Here is a 20,691-nt window from a genome sequence, read left to right as displayed (position 1 = left end):
TGTATCTTATACACTCATTTGTTCTAATAGGATCCAAAGAATAGAAGATTCCGGCAAAACAATCTTATAGGGCAGACAGGCGCCCAATTCGTACCAAGTACGTCTATGGTGTGTCTTACAAAACGCGTGAAATGTGCCAAAATTATTTTTGTATACAAAATTTAAAATCGTGGAAACTTTTTCGCATCAAAAATAAAATAGTAACTAACTAGTAACAATGATAACTTCCGTTTATTTTAAAGAAATTGCCATTTTTAGAAGAAATCATGAGATTGATTTTATGTTTCTTAGCGCCCAGTCTACAGTTGAAAAGTCATCTGCATATGATTTTTCAAAGTAGAAATCTAATCGGCAGAATTAAACTCTTCAAGGTAGGTAATTTATTATTTAACTTTGTAAAATTAATTTTTAAAATTTAAAAATATATAAAAAACTTATTTGACATATTTTAAAACATACAAAATTTTAAATTCTGACATTCGATTCACAAAAAAAAATATTTTTAAACAATAACAATTGTTGTTAAGGAAAGTTTCTTTATATGATTTGAAAGTAACTAACAACTTTTGGACATGTTATTTGAAAAAAATTTCAAGTGTTTGCAGAAAAAATTAAATTAAACTTTTATTTAATTTTTTTGCACATGTTTAATTTAATTTTTACTGTTTTAGATGATAAATGAACAGATTCTTAAGACATGTATAATAAAATAAATTAGACCTTGTCTCCTCTGATAAGCTATAATAACTACTAAAATTTGAAAAATGACTCCTAATCGTCAAGATAATTTTATATATGGTGATTTGGAAAATAATTTACGGCAATATGTGAAAAATCATAAATTAAAAACAAGGTAAACCATAAAATATAAATATTATTTAAAAAACAAATTATTGATATAATTTTCCGGTTTATTTTAGACCCAATGCAAGCTGTGGTTTATGGTTATTTTTTGTGCTACCGTTAAGCATAATTTTAAGTACCTTTAAATTAGTTCACGTTTCTTATCAGTATGGATGTATGACATTATTTTCTGGTCAATTAATGGTTGCAGGATATGCATTTATGCAAAGTAGTAATCGGAGAAGTATATTCACTTATAAAAATTTTGTATTGATTTCTGGAGTTTTATTGATTTGCTCACTAAACAATGCAGGTAAATCAGGTTTTAAAAAAATTGACTTATTTACTTTTATCGGTATTTTCTAAACTGTAAATGTTAGGGAAGGGAAGCAATTATCCAAATAATCCCAACATAATTAAGCTTGAAGTTTGAAAGGGATAGCTATTCCTTCGAAAAATATAAGGAGTAAAAAAGTAGATTAATTTGTAGCCATTATATCACCATGAATTGAAATTTTCTCAAATGTTTGCCTAGGCTTTGGTATAATATCACTTTCTAGAGAAATTATTAAAGGCAATAAAGGTACTTTACTCAAAAAAACACAAAAATTTAGCTCATTTGACGGTTAAGGGAGTGTTTTTCGAGGTATCTCAAGAATTGCCCCCCAAATATGAAATTTGAGTGTAGGTTTTGAGGCGATATTTTAAAAACTACTCACTTAATCGTTAAATAAACGCGATTTTTGTACTTTTTGGGTCAAAATTACCATATATATATCGAGTTTCATCAAATTCCGAAACAAAAAAATTGGTTGAGATTTTCTCGATTTTTTCAAAGGGGTACCCCTTAAGAAAAATGAAAAAAATCGAGAACATTTATTTGTCTCTGATTTGGATAAAAGTCATTTTCTAGAGTAATTTCAACCCAAAAAATACAAAAATTGGGTCTTTTTGACGATTGAACGAGTTGTTTGTTAGATATCGACTAAAATCCTATGCAAAAGGTCATATTCCGGACAAAAACTTGTCGTTCAATCGAAATTCGAATGTATTAAAAATATATTCTTACATATTTAGTTTTTGATATATGAATTTTGCATACTTTTTAGGAATACCTTTTAATATAGTTTCTGGATTATTGGCATTTTTATTTTCTAAAGTATATACATCTTTAATGCATAATTTTCCATCATGTTTTTCTTGTGGCGAAGCAGCACTTTTTGCACAAGGCTTACTTATGTTTTTACTTTCTTCGGGTATAAATATCATTCATCATTTTAAGCATGTGCCTGTTACAGATAGCGAAATTTCTACGCTTATCATACAAGTTAGTCATTTTTTAATTTTTTTAAATTAATAAATACGTATTATTTTTGATAATCATGCAGAAATAAGAAATTTTCTTGAAGAAAAAGACAATTTTGTTCTTTAATTCGACCACGCTTTTGCATAATTATCAAAAATACATGTATTCTTCCATCAAAATAAATAAACTCACGCAAATCTTAAAAATTTGATCAATTTCGTTCAAACTTTGAAAGTTAAATTTCCCAAGCATCTTGTTACCTTACTCGTTAATAAAAAAAAAAACACACAAAGTCGTCTTGGAATTTTCTGTTTTGTGTCTGATTAATTTCAGACACAAAACCATCCATTTTAATATATACACCTAAATATTTCGTTTTGTAGTTAACCAATCAAAAAATAACTTAAACAAAAGTTGCAGTCTTCGATGAGGGACATCATGCTCTGACACCAGATTGGGGTTTCTTTCATAGCCAATTTAGATCCTAAACAGTAAGAGATAGAATAACACTTTCATCTAAACCATTTCTTCGAAAATCGTCAGTTTGCGGATAAAATGCGACTTAAGAATAAATCATTATTGCATTTAATCGAAAGAAAACAAGAATATAATCAGGATTCTTCGATAGGTTTAAGATACTTGAATTATCGAAATTTGAATGAAATTGGACACGCTTTCTTATAATTTTATAAAATTGTAAAATTGAAAATAAAAATATGTGTAAATTAATGAGAATTTACGATAATTTTTCAGATTGGTTTACTTGGTATATTATTGTTGTGTATCTTGGTTGGAAAAATCAATTTTTTTAAAAGAGTTTATCCATTTTATATCGTAAGTGGATTGGTTATTGGTTTTGGAATTCTACTTCCAATGATTTTAATATTACGTAAAGATGCTGTACTTTGGATCTATAATTATATATTTAATTCACAACGAAGGGTAAATTTTTGATTAATAATTTAGGTCCTTGGGTAATTTAAAGAAAACAACTAAGTGAAAATTCACATAGGACCTCATGTTTGGGTTATATTTACGTGATTTTTTTTATTAAAGAACCCAATTGACCTGACTTAATGAGGTTCCACTGTATATCAGATATTAAAAAAATATATATATATATTGTTTTAGATTTATTTCATTCTTTATTGTGGGTTTTGTATGATAATTGGAGCAAAAGCATTATTATATCAAATTGAACAAAAGAAAAGAGCAAATACATCGAGACGGAAAGTTTTTCATATTTTAGCAGTTATGGTATATTTACCTGCCTTATTGTACGAATGCACTTTTATATATTTGGCAAGTGGTGTTATTTTGGGTGTTTTCATTTTTCTGGAGGTAAGTTTCTATGGGTCCTGGTTTTCAGTCTCACTTGAGCAGACTGTTTATAAAAGAATGGTCACAAATGAAAAAAATCGATAATTTATCAAAAATTTAACTTATCTTACGATTCTAGGTGATAAGAATATTGGATATTCCACCATTGGGACCAATTTTACATGATGGTTTCTTAATATTTGTGGATGAAAAGGATAGTGCTGGTGGAATCTCTTTATCGCCGTTGTATCTATTGATTGGATTATCATTACCACTTTGGATACATCCATTTGGTTGTGATTTAACTGATTCGGCGGGATTTCAATTATTACCGTTCTGCAGTGGTTTGTTGACAATTGGTGTGGGAGATACATTTGCTAGTATATTTGGAATGTTACTTGGCAAACATTCATGGCCAGGTAAGATGTCTATTCGGGCTGTTAGAATCTTTGATATTTTGAGTTTCATATAGGGTACTCGAAAAGAAAGTTCATATTAGATCGGCTCCCTTCGTAATCGTAACCCGTCTACAGGTAATATAACTCAAAAAAACTATGAAGCATTTATTTAAAAAAAATTAATTCTCCAAATCGGTCTGTATTTAAACTCAAATTTTTCCTTTATTTTTTATTTTTCCTTCTCCAGTAGTTGTGTTTTGATACAATGTCAAAACGTTTCCTAGAACAATGATAACACTAAAATTTTCTTGTTTTTAATGGCTGGTAATGACCACATAACTAGAAAAGCGGGAAAACCTATAAAAAGATCAAGGAATTTCAAAAATACTGGAAAAATCAAGAAAATGTCAGACAATTGCGTCAAAAACAATCCGTCAATTGCGTCAAAATAATTTATGGATTTTTTCATTTTTGAAATCATGCATCAATTTGATCTTTCGTTTTAAGATATTTTGAACGAAAAATTTTAATTTTCACTTATCAACTTTTTACAGTTTATGTACCAGAGCCGGATTTTAACTAAGAGATGATCTTGCTGTAAGCCGATCAAATATGAATTCTTTTATATGCATTTTATCTTTTATATGCATTTTCTCAAAATTTATAACCTTACGATTAAAAATTTATTTATTGTATTTATTTTTTAGGGACTAAAAAAACAGTTGAAGGTACACTTGGCTCTATTTTAGTACAAATTTGTTGTTTGTATGGATTATTCCATTACGGTAAGTATTACTAATTAGTCCGCGAAACAGTACCCTTTCTGTTAAATGATCTATACATGGTTGAAACTTCGTGAGTGGCTTCCTGTTGGCGAGTCTATCAAACTTTCTCTCTACGATTTTTTTTCGATTTTAATAAATAATGTTATCAAGTGATCTTAGTGTCCGATAAATTCTTCTTGTCATGCTCATTTGAAAATGCAACTTTCGAAAAAAGGGCTCCTCAAAAGGAAGCCACTCACGAAGTTTCAAGTATGTATTAATTATTTAACAAAAACGGTGCTATCCCGCGAAATGTATTATTTTTTGTAAAAAATCAACTAATTTGTATTTTTTAGATTTGATCGTTGAACGAGATATTCCAAAAGCGATTTTAGCAATCGTTTTCACATCGTTGGTTGAAGCTAAGACTGATCAAGTAGATAATTTAGTTCTACCGTTACTTGCCTACATAATTTTAGTATAACTTTTATTTTTTTAAATAATAATACCTCTTAAGTACTGTTGTTTAATACTTATTTATTTTTGTACAGTATGTTTGAAATAAAATCTAAAAAATTGTAAAATAAGACCGATACCAATTTTTGTTAAAATTGATATTTACTAAGCAAATCGGGGGGAAAAAACATTTCAGAGGGATTAGAAAACTTTTAATTGCTGGCAAGTTTAAAATTGGGGAGTATTTGTTGAGGCCGATATTCAAATAAGAACATAGAATACTTAATTGGATAAAAATCAGGCTTCTCGAGTATCGATGCTTTTGTTTTGATACTTATAAGGGCGATACATTATTATATTCGTTTTCTCGGTTAAATCAAATTTTTCACCTCCGATTTACTTGATAAATACCAATTTTAACAGGACTTTAATTTATTATTTGATGTTTCCACATTTATATTACTTTTACAAATTTTCTGTAAAATTGATATTAACAATTCAGAGAAATTGTTCACCCCTTGGCCTTTTTTAAAGGCTCGAAATTGCGGAAAGAGGAGGTGCTCTAAAGTTTATTCTCTTTCTTAACTTTGTAGTTTTCGAGCGAAAACTGCAATTTAATTTAATTTAAGACGATTGTTGTATCAATTTTTGCACCCAAAATGTCGACTTCGATGAATGGTCATTCTTGGGGTTAGCATCGTGAATATTATTAAATACTTTTTTGTAAATAAAAATGACCGTTATAAAATCAGTTACCCACCCTATAAGTTACTTTCTTTAAGCACCAGAGGTGCATTACTTATGCGGTTTGAGTTTCGTCATTCGAATTGATTCAAATTTTGGATGGGTAACTTTCTTATGTCATGTAACGAGATTTTGAATTAAAAATTTCTAATAATTCCAAGGTTTTTTATACAAATATTTGTTCATAGTGGAATTAAATAGTAATATAAGTATTTTATGTTGATAAATATTTTATAAACGTATGTCTACCAAAACTTAGAATACACTTGCTGTTGGTAACAAGTATCTATTTGTTAGTAAGCAGAAAGTTTTGTAATAATTTTTTCGTTTCCTACGGATCCATGCTCCAATTGACCTGTTTTTCTCGTTTACAAACTCAAAATCACTTTTTACGTCCTGAACACGCTATAAAAATTTCTGCTCGATAACTTTTCGTTTATGAGTTATCGTGTTCACGGACAGGCATACAAAAATGGACCTGACCTATACCAAAATGCATCAATATTTCTAAGCGTTACAAACTTAGGACTAAACTTAATATACTCTGATATATTTCATATGTAGGGTATACAAAATATACGGTTCAGTCAGAATTTTAGGAGTTTATTGTTCAGTTTTATCAATATTCGTCAGTCTCTCGTCGCGTTCGTTGTGATTTCGCCTTATGGCCTAAGGATTTCGGGCAAATCTTGCCCCCATAACTTGCTAGCCCTAGGTAGCAAGTATGTTATCAACCTTACGTGTTTATCTATCCGTTTTGAATCGCCGGAGCTCGTGTATATTCGTATGCGTCATCATTATCACACATTTATTGACAGCGTATTGCCATATTTATTTATTATGGGTTCCCATTTCAGTGTATAAAACACAAAACTAGTGAAATTTATTAAAAATGGATGAGTCGATATAGTAAATAAAATGTTTTAAAGACTCTAAAATATTATAAAAACAATTCTTGTGAAAGTGATAATGGTTGTTAATAAAGATTGTTATTTAAATCAATTAAACTTATATATAAAAAATTCTCATTGATTAATGATTTTTTGTGATATAGGAAAACAAAATACGCTTTTCGAAAGCACTTGAGTTTTTTGTAAAAAATTTTATTAGAATTTCGTGTTTTATATTATAAAGTGTTAAAAAAAAAATTATTTTAAAAATGAAGCAAATTTTACAGTATTTTATTTTCTTATATTTGCTAATTAAGGTAAGTTTTCATTTTTTTTCTTCGTTTATACGCCATTTAAATTTTAAATATAAAATAAATAAAATTGTTTCCGAAATTTGTGTAATTCTTGGAAATTTGTTAGTCATGATAATAAAATTTGAAATAATTTTAAAGTAAATAGTTTTTTGACGTATTTATTTGATCTGTTTATGCTATGTCAGGTTGGATTAAAATTGATGTAAAACTGTTTTATGTTTAAAAAGGTGTCGGCAAGAAAGATCTGATATATAAAGAAATTTTTTGTTGATAATTCTTGAATAAAATTATCATTATAAAAAATTTATTAAGCACAAGGTAGCATAATTTTAATCTTTGTTTTTTAACTTTTAATTATTAATTATTTTTAATTGTCGGTGACATTCTTTGATTCGTGATTTAAAAGTATTTGCTGACTAGGAAATTAAAAAGAAAATTATTATAAAAAATATATCGACCAGTAGGCTATGGGCAAAAATTTGAAGGTCAAAATATCTGGACTTCGTAACTTAAAAATATATAATATGATGTTGTTTTTTGATGTATTATTGTTTTAAAAATAAATTTTGTATTCCCCCGAATGAATGAATGAAATCTATTTCGTGAACTTGTTGAAAACGTCACCTTCACAATTGATTATTTTGTTTTGGAAGATTTATTAAAATCAATTTAAAATCGATCAAGTGTTGAATTTGATTTGTTTGTGCATAAATGGTTCTGTTGTACACTTTAATAAATAGAAATGTTTAAAAATAAAGTCGTAGTTTTACTTTAGAAAAACGAATAATTCATGCAAACTTACGAAAGTTTCTGAAAATGTTGTAATTGAGAATTTTCATCAGAAAAACCTGCTTTACAGATTAAAGTAGGAATTTAGGACATCCGTGATGGTTCATAATTCTTGTAGAATCATCCGAAATTAAGATAAGGATAAGGACGTTCCCAGAAAATCACGTTTTCTTAGCAATGGTATATATCGAAAAATTTTACGCTTAATTTTCTAAGTTCTAACAGAATCCACTCTCAAAAGTTTAAATCGTGAGTCATAAATATTTGCATACTCATTTTTTTGGGAACGGTCGTAAATAGTAAAATATTATTAGTTCTATCGATAATGTCCACTATCCACTGTCTTCGAATTAATTGTAGTTAGTTTTCGATTGAAATTTGTGCGTTAGGACGATTTTCACGAGGAAAACTTGCTTCAAATTGCTCTCTACAAGAGTGATGGTTCATTATTTCTGTACATACTTCCCAATTAGGTACTTGAGGTACTGATTTTTTGGGCTGGGTTGACCAGAGTTCTAGGTCAAGTTATTTCTGATCGAGGTAGATCCAAAACAAATGGGTCATAGGTTTTGAATTCAAAATATTCTGTATCTGATTCCTGGAATCTCCTGCAATTATGATAGTGTTGATATAATGGTGTGGAACACAGCCCGGTATCCAAATCGAATTGACTATTTTGGGGATGGCCCTAGAATTATTTATAGTTAGTTCTTGATTGAAAAATTTGCCGTTATTTACCGTCATCAACAAAGGAACGCTTCCTTGATTCAAAGCCTAAACTTCGTACTTCAAATTACTCTCCGCAAAAGATATATTTTGTAAACAACGAATGTAAATAGTAAAAGCAAAGGTTCCCTTACCCTATGGAATCCTATGGAATCATTTAATGATTAAAAATTATGACGGAATAAGCAAAATAGTCTCGGGAAGAATAAAAACACCGATGATTGATAATTCCTGTAGTTTATAATAGAAATTGAATTTGAAACGTGATACAAATCTAATGACCCCTATCCATTATTATTATATCGCATTTAATTAAATCAACAACGTAGACATACTCTTCGGAGTTTAGTAGACAGTCATAATATATTTTTATAATATTTAGCGTGTTTATCTATAATATTGAATGTCCTATGGCCTTTGTTCGATCAAGAGTAGTATAGAAAGTTAAAGTTTTGTTTGAAAGAAACGCTTGCGGCTTACCTGTCCAATGTCAGCTGATTTTTTTTTACAAAATTTACGCCGCAGAGAATACATCTTGCACTATTTTTATACCATGTATATATGAAATATACATAGTATATTAAGTTTCGTCCCAAGTTTGTAACGCTTAAAAATATTGATGCTACGAAAAAAATTTTGTCATAGGTGTTCATAGAATCACCTAATTAATCCATTTCCGGTTGTCCGTCCATCCGTCCGTCTGTGGACACGATAACTCAAAAACGAAAAAAGATATCGAGCTGAAATTTTTACAGCGTACTCGTACTCGCACTCGGACGTAAAAAGTGAGGTCAAGTTCGTAAATGAGCATCATAGGTCAATTGGGTCTTGTAGGACCCATCTTGTAAACCGTTAGAGATAGAACAAAAGTTTAAATGTAAAAAATGTTTCTTATCAAAAAATAAACAACTTTTGCTTGAAACATTTTTTCGTAAACATCACTGTTTACCCGTGAGGGCGCCAATTAGACGGAAATTTTATAATATGTACTATACTTGATTATCAGTTATGTATGTGTCACATGTTTGTATGTGTAATGTGATAAAGAATTGAATTGGTTAAAAGCAAGTGTGATTGTACTGTTGATTGTTCAACAGGTTTCACTTTTTTGAAGTAATATAAGATTTGTAGCGAACATGATGAGAGAATATATTGAAGTCGGTTTTTATTAATAGAATGTTTTATTATTATTATTATTATTAATATTTTTTTACTCCTAATCACTCACGACAATTAATCAAAGGTCAATTAAATATATGCCCTATGTACGATTTCTTATGAATCCAAATGTATTCTTTAGTTAGATAAAATTGGATGTGTCACACTAAAATTATATACCTTTTAAAATTATATTTCTTTTTTTTATTTTAATTTCCTGATAAGGAAGTATGTATAAGTATGTATTCTCATCCCGAAAATCGGGAGAAAAATTATAAATTTTTATTACTTGGGCACAAATTGGGAATTTTTAGATTCCTTTTAAAGAAATCAGAGAACCGTAACACCACTATGTAATTATTTTCTCAGATGATAAATTGGAAGTCTTCATTTTCCGTTTCTCTTTCTTTAAATTGCTTTTTGAATCCTTCCAATATCCTTTTTCCTCTTCGAAAAATCATATGATATTTATTTTCCAAATTTTTGGATTTTTATGACGTCATAAAGTTCAAAAAAACAATTTTTTTGATATTTTGGCCAAATTTTATCGTATTTGAATGAAATTTCTTTTGAATCCGACTAATTTTGGGTTATATTTTTCATTTTTGGCAGTAGTAAGTTGTTTTTATTAGCCATTATACCAAATGCGGTAACCATGATACTGAATTTTCAAAATCTACTGAAGATACGTTGGATTTGACAAAATTTTTGAAAAGTGTGACCCAAAATTAGTGGGATTACATACTTGTTTGGTCAAAATTGGATAAAATTTGCGTGCGGTAGAGCAAAATCAAATTTTTTGGATTTTAATGACGTCATAAAGTTCAAAAAATCAATTTTTTAGATATTTTGGCCAAATTTTATCGTATTTGAATGAAATTTTTTTTGAAACCCACTAATTTTGGGTCATATTTTTCATTTTTGGCAGTAGTAAGTTGTTTATATTAGTCCTTATATCAAATATTGTAACCATGATACTGAATTTTCGAAATTTATTGAAGATACGTTGGATTTGACCAAATTTTTGAAAAGTATGACCCAAAATTAATTGGATTACATACTTGTTTGATCAAAATTGGACAAAATTTGCGTGCGATAGAGCAAAATCAAATTTTTTGGATTTTAATGACGTCATAAAGTTCAAAAAATCAATTTTTTAGATATTTTGGCCAAATTTTATCGTATTTGAATGAAATTTTTTTTGAAACCCACTAATTTTGGGTCATATTTTTCATTTTTCGCAGTAGTTAGTCGTTTAAATTAGCCCTTATACCAAATGTGGTCATCATGATACTGCATTTTCGAAATTTATTGAAGATACGTTGGATTTGACAAAATTTTTGAAAAAAATGACCCAAAATTGGTTGGATTATATACTTGATTAATTAAAATTGGATAAAATATGCGTGTGGTAGTGCAAAATTAAAAATTTTGGATATTTTGGTCAATACGATAATAGAATCAACAATTCAGACAATCTTTGATTTGTCTCCTAAGGATCAACCCCAGCACGGCTTATTTCTAATAATTATTATAATTATCTACTTATCTTCTTTTTTTTTATTAATTCAGTTTTCACATGAATATAGAAAAAAAAAAATTCAATTGTTTTTTTTGAGACACGCATTATATATTATCTAGTTATTCAATTGTTTCTTCAATAAAATACATTGAGATTGAATTGTTCAGGGCTATAAGTGCGTTTTATTGTAACTTCTAGGTCTGCGAATTATTATTGTTACAATAAAAAACATCGGTTGTTTAAGACACATGCTTATTTTTCATTATCTATCATTAACAGTCAACTTTCTTTTCTCTGAAAGATTCTCAAATAACAAGTTTTCAATATTGTTATTGAAATAAATACCACGATACTCGAAATAAATAAATTAATTTATTATTAAATTATTTCAATAACTATGTCTCAACTCGAATTCAACAAAAATTCATCCTTATAAGTTCAATATTGTTTAGATATCCGAACGTTCAACGAAGGAGCTTTATGCAGAATTTTATATGAAGTTAGATTGAATCTAAATCAATTCTGAAAATTTAAGGAGAAGGGTGGGATTGCCCGAAAAATAACATTGGTTTTATGGTAAAACGGCAGATGAATGATATGTTTTCATAAATTTCTCCAAAACTAGTCGGTGGAACACATATTTAAAAAATATATATTTTCAATTTTGAGGGTGAATTATATAATAACTTGACAATATAAGGCGAAAAGTAAAAATAAAATTTTTCGATATCTGGAGTAATTTTAAAAATATCGAAAATTGAAAATTTTGTTTAATTATTTTGCTTTCGATATTTCCAAAATCAAGGCGGATATCGAAGAATTTTATTCATATTTTTCGTTTTCATTCATGAAGTTATAACAAAATTAATCATCATAGTTGAAAATAAGGTACAAATCATTCCAACCCCCAAGTCTAAACTTGCCTCGGCGCTCGTATTACCTTAAATCTAATATTATCGAGGTACTTTCACTTTCTTTAAAAAAATCTAATACTTTTGAACTATTAATATTACGGTAAATATGTAAGTTAGAAATTAAAATAAATAAGAAACTGATGATGGTTGTTTACAAGTTTTACATGATATAGATCCTTTAAACAGTCAAAACACACCCTACTATTCCCCTTGAATATTTCTTGTAAATAATTTAGTTAAACCAGTTGACAACGTAATAATTTTATTAAAGGAAAATGTAATATTTATTGGAATATTACTGGTTTTATTAAATATAAACATCTTAACTAACTTACCCACGTATTAATTGAAGGTTTTCCATTAAGAGGTGTTAGTTTAAAAGTTCGCATCAATATTGTGCTGTTAAAGATATGAATGTTATTTTTGATTGTTTTGAAGTAAAAACTATCCCATCAAAATTGTGAAAAACGAATCGTGGTTTAATACCGTTAGATTTTTTCCCGTAAGGCTACAGCAAAGATAAAATTTACGCCAGTAATTCTACAGCAATTGGCGTTAGAATAATATTCGGGCTGTTATTCGCGTAATATAGCGACACTTTTTCCAAAGAAAGTGAGGTTTCATCCGACCAACGAACACGATATGCCGATATACACCCTTACAAGTTCCAATAAACACAATGTCATGACGAATTATATTACTTTTTACCCCGACTACGGCGAAGGTTATATGTTTGACCGTTGTGTATCTTTTCCTTCATAACTTCGAAAATTATGATCATAATTTGATAAATAAGGTATTATTGAAAGCATCTTGAGCGTACGCTGGTTATAGGCTTTAAAAAAATTATTTATATTTACTACGAAAGCAAATAATTTATAAATAAAATATTGCCTAATTTATATGTGTTTTCTACATGGTTCTTTGATTTATATACAGTCTTATATTATTTATAATTATTCACAATAATGTTAGACTGTATGTAAATCAAAGTACCATGTAGAAAACTCCAAAATAATTTTATTAAAATAAATTTTCAAAACTAAAACACCGACGAACACAAAATCAGGATCTTTTAAAATCCCGACTACACAAAATCACGGTCTAAAAAGTATGAAATAAGGTTTAGGTGTAATTTACAAGAAAATATTATCATTTCAATTGTGAATGAAATAAACAATTGTAAAATTGTAATTATAGTCAGGGGACCTTTAAAATTAAAAAGTTTTCCACAGATAGGTCCCCCGACTGTAATGATAATTTTATTTGTATGTGTTTAATTTTGATTGAAAATGTTTAAGGAAAACATCCATTAGTTAAGTTTTAATTAAGAAATGGGTTTTTATATAAAATTTAGATGACAAATCTTAATGGAAAACCGTAGATAAAATTCAATTAATTACAACCAGGTACTAATTATTAATTAGTGCTTGTTGCTATTTATATAAACATTATACCTATCTGTTTTACTGTATGTGGATAGAGTTTACATTTTAAAAATGAGTCATGATCACATCAGGCAGTTATCTGGTTTTTTTTTACTCAGAAATTACCTATAAAAATGATAAAAAATGAACATTATATGACATTATTTGTTTAAAATACATATATTATCTGATAATTTTTGAAGAGGTTTGATTCAATGTATTAATTAAAATTCGAAAAAAATTTTACCAAGAAATGCATTTGTCATCAAAAAATAAGGTCACAAAATTTTTATAAAATTTTAAAAAGCTGTATCCGAGAATATCTTTAAGATCTCAGGTCATTCAGCTGTTTATTATTCTGTTTAAAGCGCGTTATTTTTTTACCATTCCTTCATTTTGCGCGTTATTCAATATAACGAAAGGAACCTAGTTCCTACCGGATGTCCCACGAGCTCTTTCGTTCTATTTTGGAGTTTATGTCGAATATTCAAGTATTTCATTAAAATTGAACCTACAGTATTCATTTATTGCAACCAGAATTCGTCATAATCTCATTTTTTCAAAAAAATAAGCTTAATTCCTGACAAAAAATCTTTGGTAATAAAAATTTTCGTATAGAGAAAGATGATACAAATTTTTCCAACGTAATTTCATTATTTTTAATTAAAACAAAACTAGGAAATACATGCTAAGAGCACGCAATGAAGTCGCGTATAACAGGAAATACTCTATAAGATGGTGAAACCATATATTATTGTATAATAATTATTTTCCTTAGGTTTTCATTGAGATATGACTTCATTTTCAATACATATTCACGTGACAATGCTTTCTTGAGTGAAATTTAAATTGACAATGAAAAAACCTTCGTTCACGTGATCATGCTTTTTCTTGTGAAAATGATTTTTGCTTCTGTTATTCAATTTTCTTTCTAATATAACACAGTGGCGTTCAACCGGAAGAATTGAAAATTAAAGTAGAATCATAGACCGAGAAATATGGATTTTTCTTTTATTTTGTTCTATTTATCGACTCTTTTTTGGCTTGGAGATAGATACTAGAGACACATTTCCGAATCTTTTTTCGTATGACGAGCGATTTATAAAATAGATCAAATTACGTAATTATTGAAAGGAAAATGGTTAAAGTAGTACATGGGCCAAGGAGTTTAGACTTGTGGGTGAAATTATTTGTACCTGATTTTCAACCTTGATGATGAATTTTGTTATAACTTCATAAATGTAGACGAAAAATAAAAATACAATTTTTCGATATCTACCTTGGTTTTCGAAATATCGAAAGCTAAATAATTAAACAAAATTTTCAATTTTCGATATTTTTAAAATTACTCCAGATATCGAAAAATTGTTTTCTTACTTTTCGTCTTATTTTGTCAAGTTAAAACATAATTCATCATCAAAATTGAAAATATATATATCTTTTCATTTGTGCCCCCATTACTGTGCTTATACATCCTTAATTAGTCGGACACAACAGGTTTTTTTATTTTCAATAATTTATTAAAGTTTTAACTTTAATTTAAATAGTTTTTTTTTAATTTCCACCGACTAGTTTTGGAGAAATCTATGGAAACATATCCTACTTTTGAAGTAATTCATTTATTTAAATAATCGGACAACCCCCACCCCTCTCCCCCTCACTTTAGTCCTTCATATAATAAAAAATCAAGCCTTTTATTCCTTTGTTCGATGATTGTTTTCATCGAAGGACGATTATTAGAATCAAACAAATCGTCCAAAATATATATCTAACAATTCATATTTTTATGAAAAAATATTTTTAATGGAAAAAAATTATTTATCGCTTAATTGATCATTATTCAAACAAAAAAAACAAAAACATATTTATAATAATAATAATAATGAAAGTGATATTGTCCAAAAATAAAAAAACTATATTGATAATTTTATAATTACTAATATTATGAAACTAAAAATGACATTCACAATATATTCAATAAATGAGAAATAATAATAATAATACAGAAGGAATTTTCTAAGTAATTAACTTTATAATTATTTATCAGTTAAAAAAATAAAAATAATTACCTTTTAGTCGTTCGTCGATGCGATATGATGATCATGAATATAAATATTTTTTATTGTAATACAATTCAAAGTTCATTTAATAATAATTATATAGCGCTTACCAATTTTTTTTTCTAATCTTTATTGTAAATTAAATATCTGTTTTGAATTATCTTTTATTCAAATAAATATTTATGTAATCTAGATTTTTTTTTTATAATCTAGATTATTATTTAATTTAGATATAATTTTAATTAGAATGCATTAAATATTACCGCAGATTTTTTATTATTCGCATCGTGCTTGAGTTTTATTGGAGGCGTTTCCATGGTAACGATACACTACTTTAATTATAGAATTGTATGGATGTATATATAATTGTATGGATTGTATTTATGACTTACATTGAAAATTTAATATTATTGTCTCATAAATTTAAATAAATAATTATGATAATTAACTTTTGAATAATAATATTTTGTGCAATTTGATTTCTTATTTTCACAATTTTTAATGCATAAAGTTTAATTAATTAGCGTTTTTCAATAATTTTAATTTGATATTTTCTATAACATTAACATGTAAAGAATTACAAATTAGTCGTAACGTCAAAATTTGTCACTGGAAGCGCTGGCATCGATTTTATTGTCCCTACCATGACTACGTACACAACGAAAAGGGCCATCTATAAATGTTACACGTTAAGGGGAATTTTAGTTTAAGTCATTAATTGGCAAATTATGGAAAATTTTCTCAATAGTTAATGATTTCATTGTAATATAAGTGTTTTTATTATGATTTAATGTATCATATGTTTATAAATGTAGCCATTTAAAATTTACTTTTAATAATAATTCAATGATTTTATTTGATTTAAAATCAGGTATTATTATTTATTGTTATATTTATTTATTGGCCTTTTAGATTTTAGGATTCTGTACCACAACAAAGAAAAGAATGTAATGAATCATTTTTATGTAAAAAAGAATTTATTTACGTAAAAACAACTTTTATTCAAAGTGTTTTTTCCCTTAAATTGCACAGTTTTTAAGTAAAATTAAAAGAACCACCAGAAAATTGTATATTGATGTATGTTTTTCCAGAAAATATGAAAAAGTTAATATGTACAAATTGATCGAAAATTTTATGTTCGATAACTTTAGACTGGCCTATTTTTTCTCTAAATTGTATAGTTTTCGAGTATATCGCATAAAACTGTGGAAAAACGTAGAAAATTATTAATTTTTCCAAAATCCCCTTTTTTTTCTGCGCTTATGAAAATTATTCTTCAGATAAAAAGCTAAAAATTCGCATAGATGGCATTGCTGTAACCAAAACTTCAGTAAATTTCTCCTTACTTGATGGGACTATATAGTTTATGCATTGATTAAACTTATTCATAACAGGAAACACGAGACCACTCGAGGGTATAAAAGCAAGTTTTTATATAAAAAAACGTTGAAAATAAAAAACTGTTTGATGTACTATGTGCTATGCAAACTTTTAATAAAATATGTATATTTTACATCTTTGCTGTGTAATAAATAATTTTACATAACAGAAATTCCATTAGAATTGCATGCAAGATATACATACGAAAATGAAATTTTCCAATTTTTTTATTTTTACATATTTTAAGAATGTAAGTGGAAAGTATTTTCTATAAATATTAAAAATTTCTCTAAGAATAAATTTTAGAAAATTGTGTATTCTGTCTGTGTTGTTGTCCGGCAGTTGGAAGAAACTACACCATTTCTGGAGTCTACCGATTAAATCTAGAGTGATGGATACGCAAATCTAAAGGATCCCCATCGGTAGCACGAATTTAACAAAAGAATTTCAATTCATCGTAAATAAAAGTGATTCATATTGTATTCATTTTATTATATAAGAATCACAAATATTTTTATACTTTGTATATATGAAATATATCAAGGTATACTAATTTTAGTCTCAAATTTGTAACGTGTGTTCATAAAATCATCTAATTAGTCTATTTTCGTTTGTCTGTTTCTCCGTCCATCAACACGATAACTCAAAAATGAAATAGATATCAAGTTGAAATTTTTATAGCGTGTTTAGGACGTAAAGAGTGAGGTCGAGTTTGTAAATGAGAAATCTAGGTTAATTGAGTCTTGTCAAATTTCTTGTAAAACGTTAGAGATAGAACAAAAGTTTAAATGTAAAAAATGATCCGTTTAAAAAGATAAACAACTTTTGTTTGAAACATTTTTTCGTAAACATCACTGTTTACCTGTGAGGACTCAAATTAGGACAAAATTTGGGTGTCCATTTTCACCAAAACGATACATGTATGTGTTTGTTTATTACGATGTACACTGAGGAAGTGAGCAGAAAGATTACTCCAAAGAGTTTATATACATAGAGAACCCTAGGGATCTTCTAGCCTGTAATTGGATGGGATATGATGAATGAGAGAAGACTGTCAGTGAGTTCCCCTATGTCCTTGTCATAATCATATGATGCATAGAGATTTTGTGTCTTTTTATGCCCTGATGTTCTCTAGTTGTATAAACTCTGTCTTATTACTTAGTGTCGACTATTTTTCTTTACTTACATGACGTAATAAAAACAAACCATTGCGTAATCAACACTGTCTATACATGGTGTTTCAACAGTTAACACAATCAATTGTTTGTTTTTACTTGTTCAATGTTAAATATACCATAAAAAACATTTTTTTTTTTATTTATAAAATTATACAGTTGAAGTAGAATACTAATACATAATAATGAATACTAATTATTATATAATTCTTATAATTCAATATAATACAATTACTGTTTTGTATTTTGTAGTTACTTTGTACTCTTTAAAACAGTCATTATTATTATTATTATTTGTAAATAGCTAAGATTCTTATAAGAAATACAGGATTGTTCAGTAAGATGTTACCACTTTAATGTTTTAACATAGTTTGGCCATTATAGTCAAGTTGTTAAAAACATGCTCATATCTAGGTGTACTATTTGTGACAACAGTAAGGTTATATAACGTAATACTTAGATGTAGTGTGTATACATAAACTCAACACACACACACACAAAGACATTATATAACATAGAGGCTTAAAAGCTTAGGAAACGCAATAAGTGAATTACTGAAGAGACCGAAAAAGGGACCATCTTCCCGCTTTGTCATGCAGCCTGACAAAGCGGGAATATCGCATACTTTTTTTAGGTCTCTCTCTATAACGATTAATCGTTTTGATGGCCACATTACGGTTCTATGTTATTACTTCTATAGTTTTTTTAAGGTAGTATGAGCGCCAAGGCAAGTTTAGACTTGTGAGTGAAATTATTTTATCTTATTTTGTTATAAATTCATGAATGTTGACGAAAAATAAGAATACAATTTTTCTGCCGAATAGTGGTAACATCTTACTGAACATCCGAGTGTTAAATTTTCTATTGATAATTGTATTCATTAGTTACTTATATCTATAAATAGATATTTGTTTATAGGTGATTTGAAACCAAATAATTTCGAACAAGTGAAAACAAACAATTGACTGAGTTAATTGTTGAAATACCATGTATAGTCAGTGTTGATTTCTTTATCACATAACATATACAAACATGTGACACATACATAACTGATAATCAAGTATAGTACATATTATAAAATTTCCGCCTAATTGGCGCCCTCACGGGTAAACAGTGATGTTTACGAAAAAATGTTTCAAACAAAAGTTGTTTTATTTTTGATGAGGAACATTTTTTACATTTAAACTTTTGTTCTATCTCTAAAAGTTTACAAGATGGGTCCTACGGACCCAAGACCCAATGACCTATGATGCTCATTTACGAACTTGACCTCACTTTTTACGTCCTGAGTACGCTGTAAAAATCAGCTCGATATCTTTTTTCGTTTTTGAGTTATCGTGTCCACAGACGAACGGACGACCGGAAATGGACTAATTAGGTGATTTAGTGAACACCTACGACAAAATTTTCCTAGCATCATTATTTTTAAGCGTTACAAACTTGGGACTTAACTTAATATACTATGTATATTTCATATATACATGGTATAATTATGTATTATAAATAATGTACAGGGTGGACCATATTTTAATCGTTTATGGTTAATAGCTCGCTTTGTAGTTAACCAATTAGGAAATTTTTTGTTCGCATTTCAATTCGTATTCATTTATAATGCATTCCGTACAAACCTTGTCAGAATATTTTGAACTTTGTGTTAATAGTTTTAACCTTCAAGATTCAAATTTAAAATAAATTTCATGATTAACCGTGAGATTAATTATTGTGGTTTAAAAAAACGTTATAATCGACTTCCAAAAAAGGAGGATGCTCTTAGCTCAATGTAATTGAATATTGTCGCATGACAAAGTGTTTTTAATTGTACTTCAGTGTAGTTTTCACGAATTGAAAAGTTATTCCTCTTGGAATTTTTTTTGAAAAAAGGGACATAAGAAAACTATTGACAGAAATATTTAATTTGAATTAATATTGTAGTTTGAAATGTATTTATTTGAAACCGATTCCATTTTTATTTTTTACAAAAAAAAAACTGTTTATGAATAAGCAGGTGTTACTGAGAGAATACATTTGCAATAATTTAAACGTAGATTTTATATCATTAACTTATGTAAAAAATTATTTATTTTTAAATTAATTTATTTAAAAATAACAAAATTCTTAGTAAATTCAAATCATCTTTCCCTTTTTTTGCAAGGTTTAATAAATTCACATTTTTAATAAATTATTTTTAACAGGAAAAAAAACAGTTGATAATTTCGAACCTTGGTAATTTCTTCTTAGTAAATTTTTGGAAATACCTTCTCTGGAAATACCAATAAATTTGATTTTTCAATAAAATGGACTCAGTGAGTTTCGCCAATGCATAAATTTCGGATTCCGCAATTAAGTAGCAAAAAAAAAAAAAAAAAACAGGCTGCTCCCATTGATACTAATTTATATTGGCAAGATTTTATCAAATTAGATAATGTTAAATTAATGACAATTCCCGGCCCAGAAAGTATCCTTTTCTAGATACAGAATGTTTAAATTTTAGAAAAAAGGATAGTA

General features: G+C 27.7%; 2 protein-coding genes across 3 annotated transcripts in view; both read left to right on the top strand.

Annotated features, from left to right (window-relative positions):
• The first annotated feature begins 320 nt into the window (after positions 1-320).
• On the top strand, positions 321-5,125 carry LOC123300528 (dolichol kinase). Its single transcript, XM_044883112.1, has 9 exons — positions 321-371; positions 672-853; positions 921-1,156; positions 1,953-2,170; positions 2,903-3,091; positions 3,281-3,490; positions 3,609-3,888; positions 4,575-4,652; positions 4,988-5,125. The coding sequence occupies exons 2-9, from the start codon at positions 765-767 to the stop codon at positions 5,113-5,115; spliced, it is 1,428 nt and encodes a 475-aa protein (XP_044739047.1). The 5' UTR covers positions 321-371; positions 672-764; the 3' UTR covers positions 5,116-5,125.
• A 1,743-nt stretch (positions 5,126-6,868) lies between these two features.
• Positions 6,869-20,691, top strand: part of LOC123301866 (NPC intracellular cholesterol transporter 1) — a 35,109-nt gene continuing 21,286 nt past the window's right edge. For both annotated transcript variants that reach the window (XM_044884805.1, XM_044884804.1), the window contains exon 1: positions 6,869-7,038. In XM_044884805.1, coding sequence (XP_044740740.1) covers positions 6,991-7,038 — 48 coding nt within the window. In that variant the 5' untranslated portion in view covers positions 6,869-6,990. The remainder of the gene's footprint in view (positions 7,039-20,691) is intronic.

This window comes from Chrysoperla carnea, chromosome 5, assembly GCF_905475395.1.
Source record: "Chrysoperla carnea chromosome 5, inChrCarn1.1, whole genome shotgun sequence".
Lineage (NCBI taxonomy): Eukaryota > Metazoa > Arthropoda > Insecta > Neuroptera > Chrysopidae > Chrysoperla > Chrysoperla carnea.
The sequence above is the reverse complement of the archived record's forward strand: the minus strand, read 5'-3'. Positions and strand labels throughout refer to the sequence as shown.

What these genes read in the sequence shown, in the direction of transcription:
- LOC123300528 (XM_044883112.1), top strand. Translation starts at nt 765, where the DNA reads ATGACTCCTAATCGTCAAGATAATTTTATATATGGTGATTTGGAAAAT. An exon ending in TTTCTACGCTTATCATACAA is followed by an intron (nt 2,171 to 2,902) that starts GTTAGTCATTTT and finishes ATAATTTTTCAG; the next exon opens with ATTGGTTTACTTGGTATATT. An exon ending in TGGCAAACATTCATGGCCAG is followed by an intron (nt 3,889 to 4,574) that starts GTAAGATGTCTA and finishes TTTATTTTTTAG; the next exon opens with GGACTAAAAAAACAGTTGAA.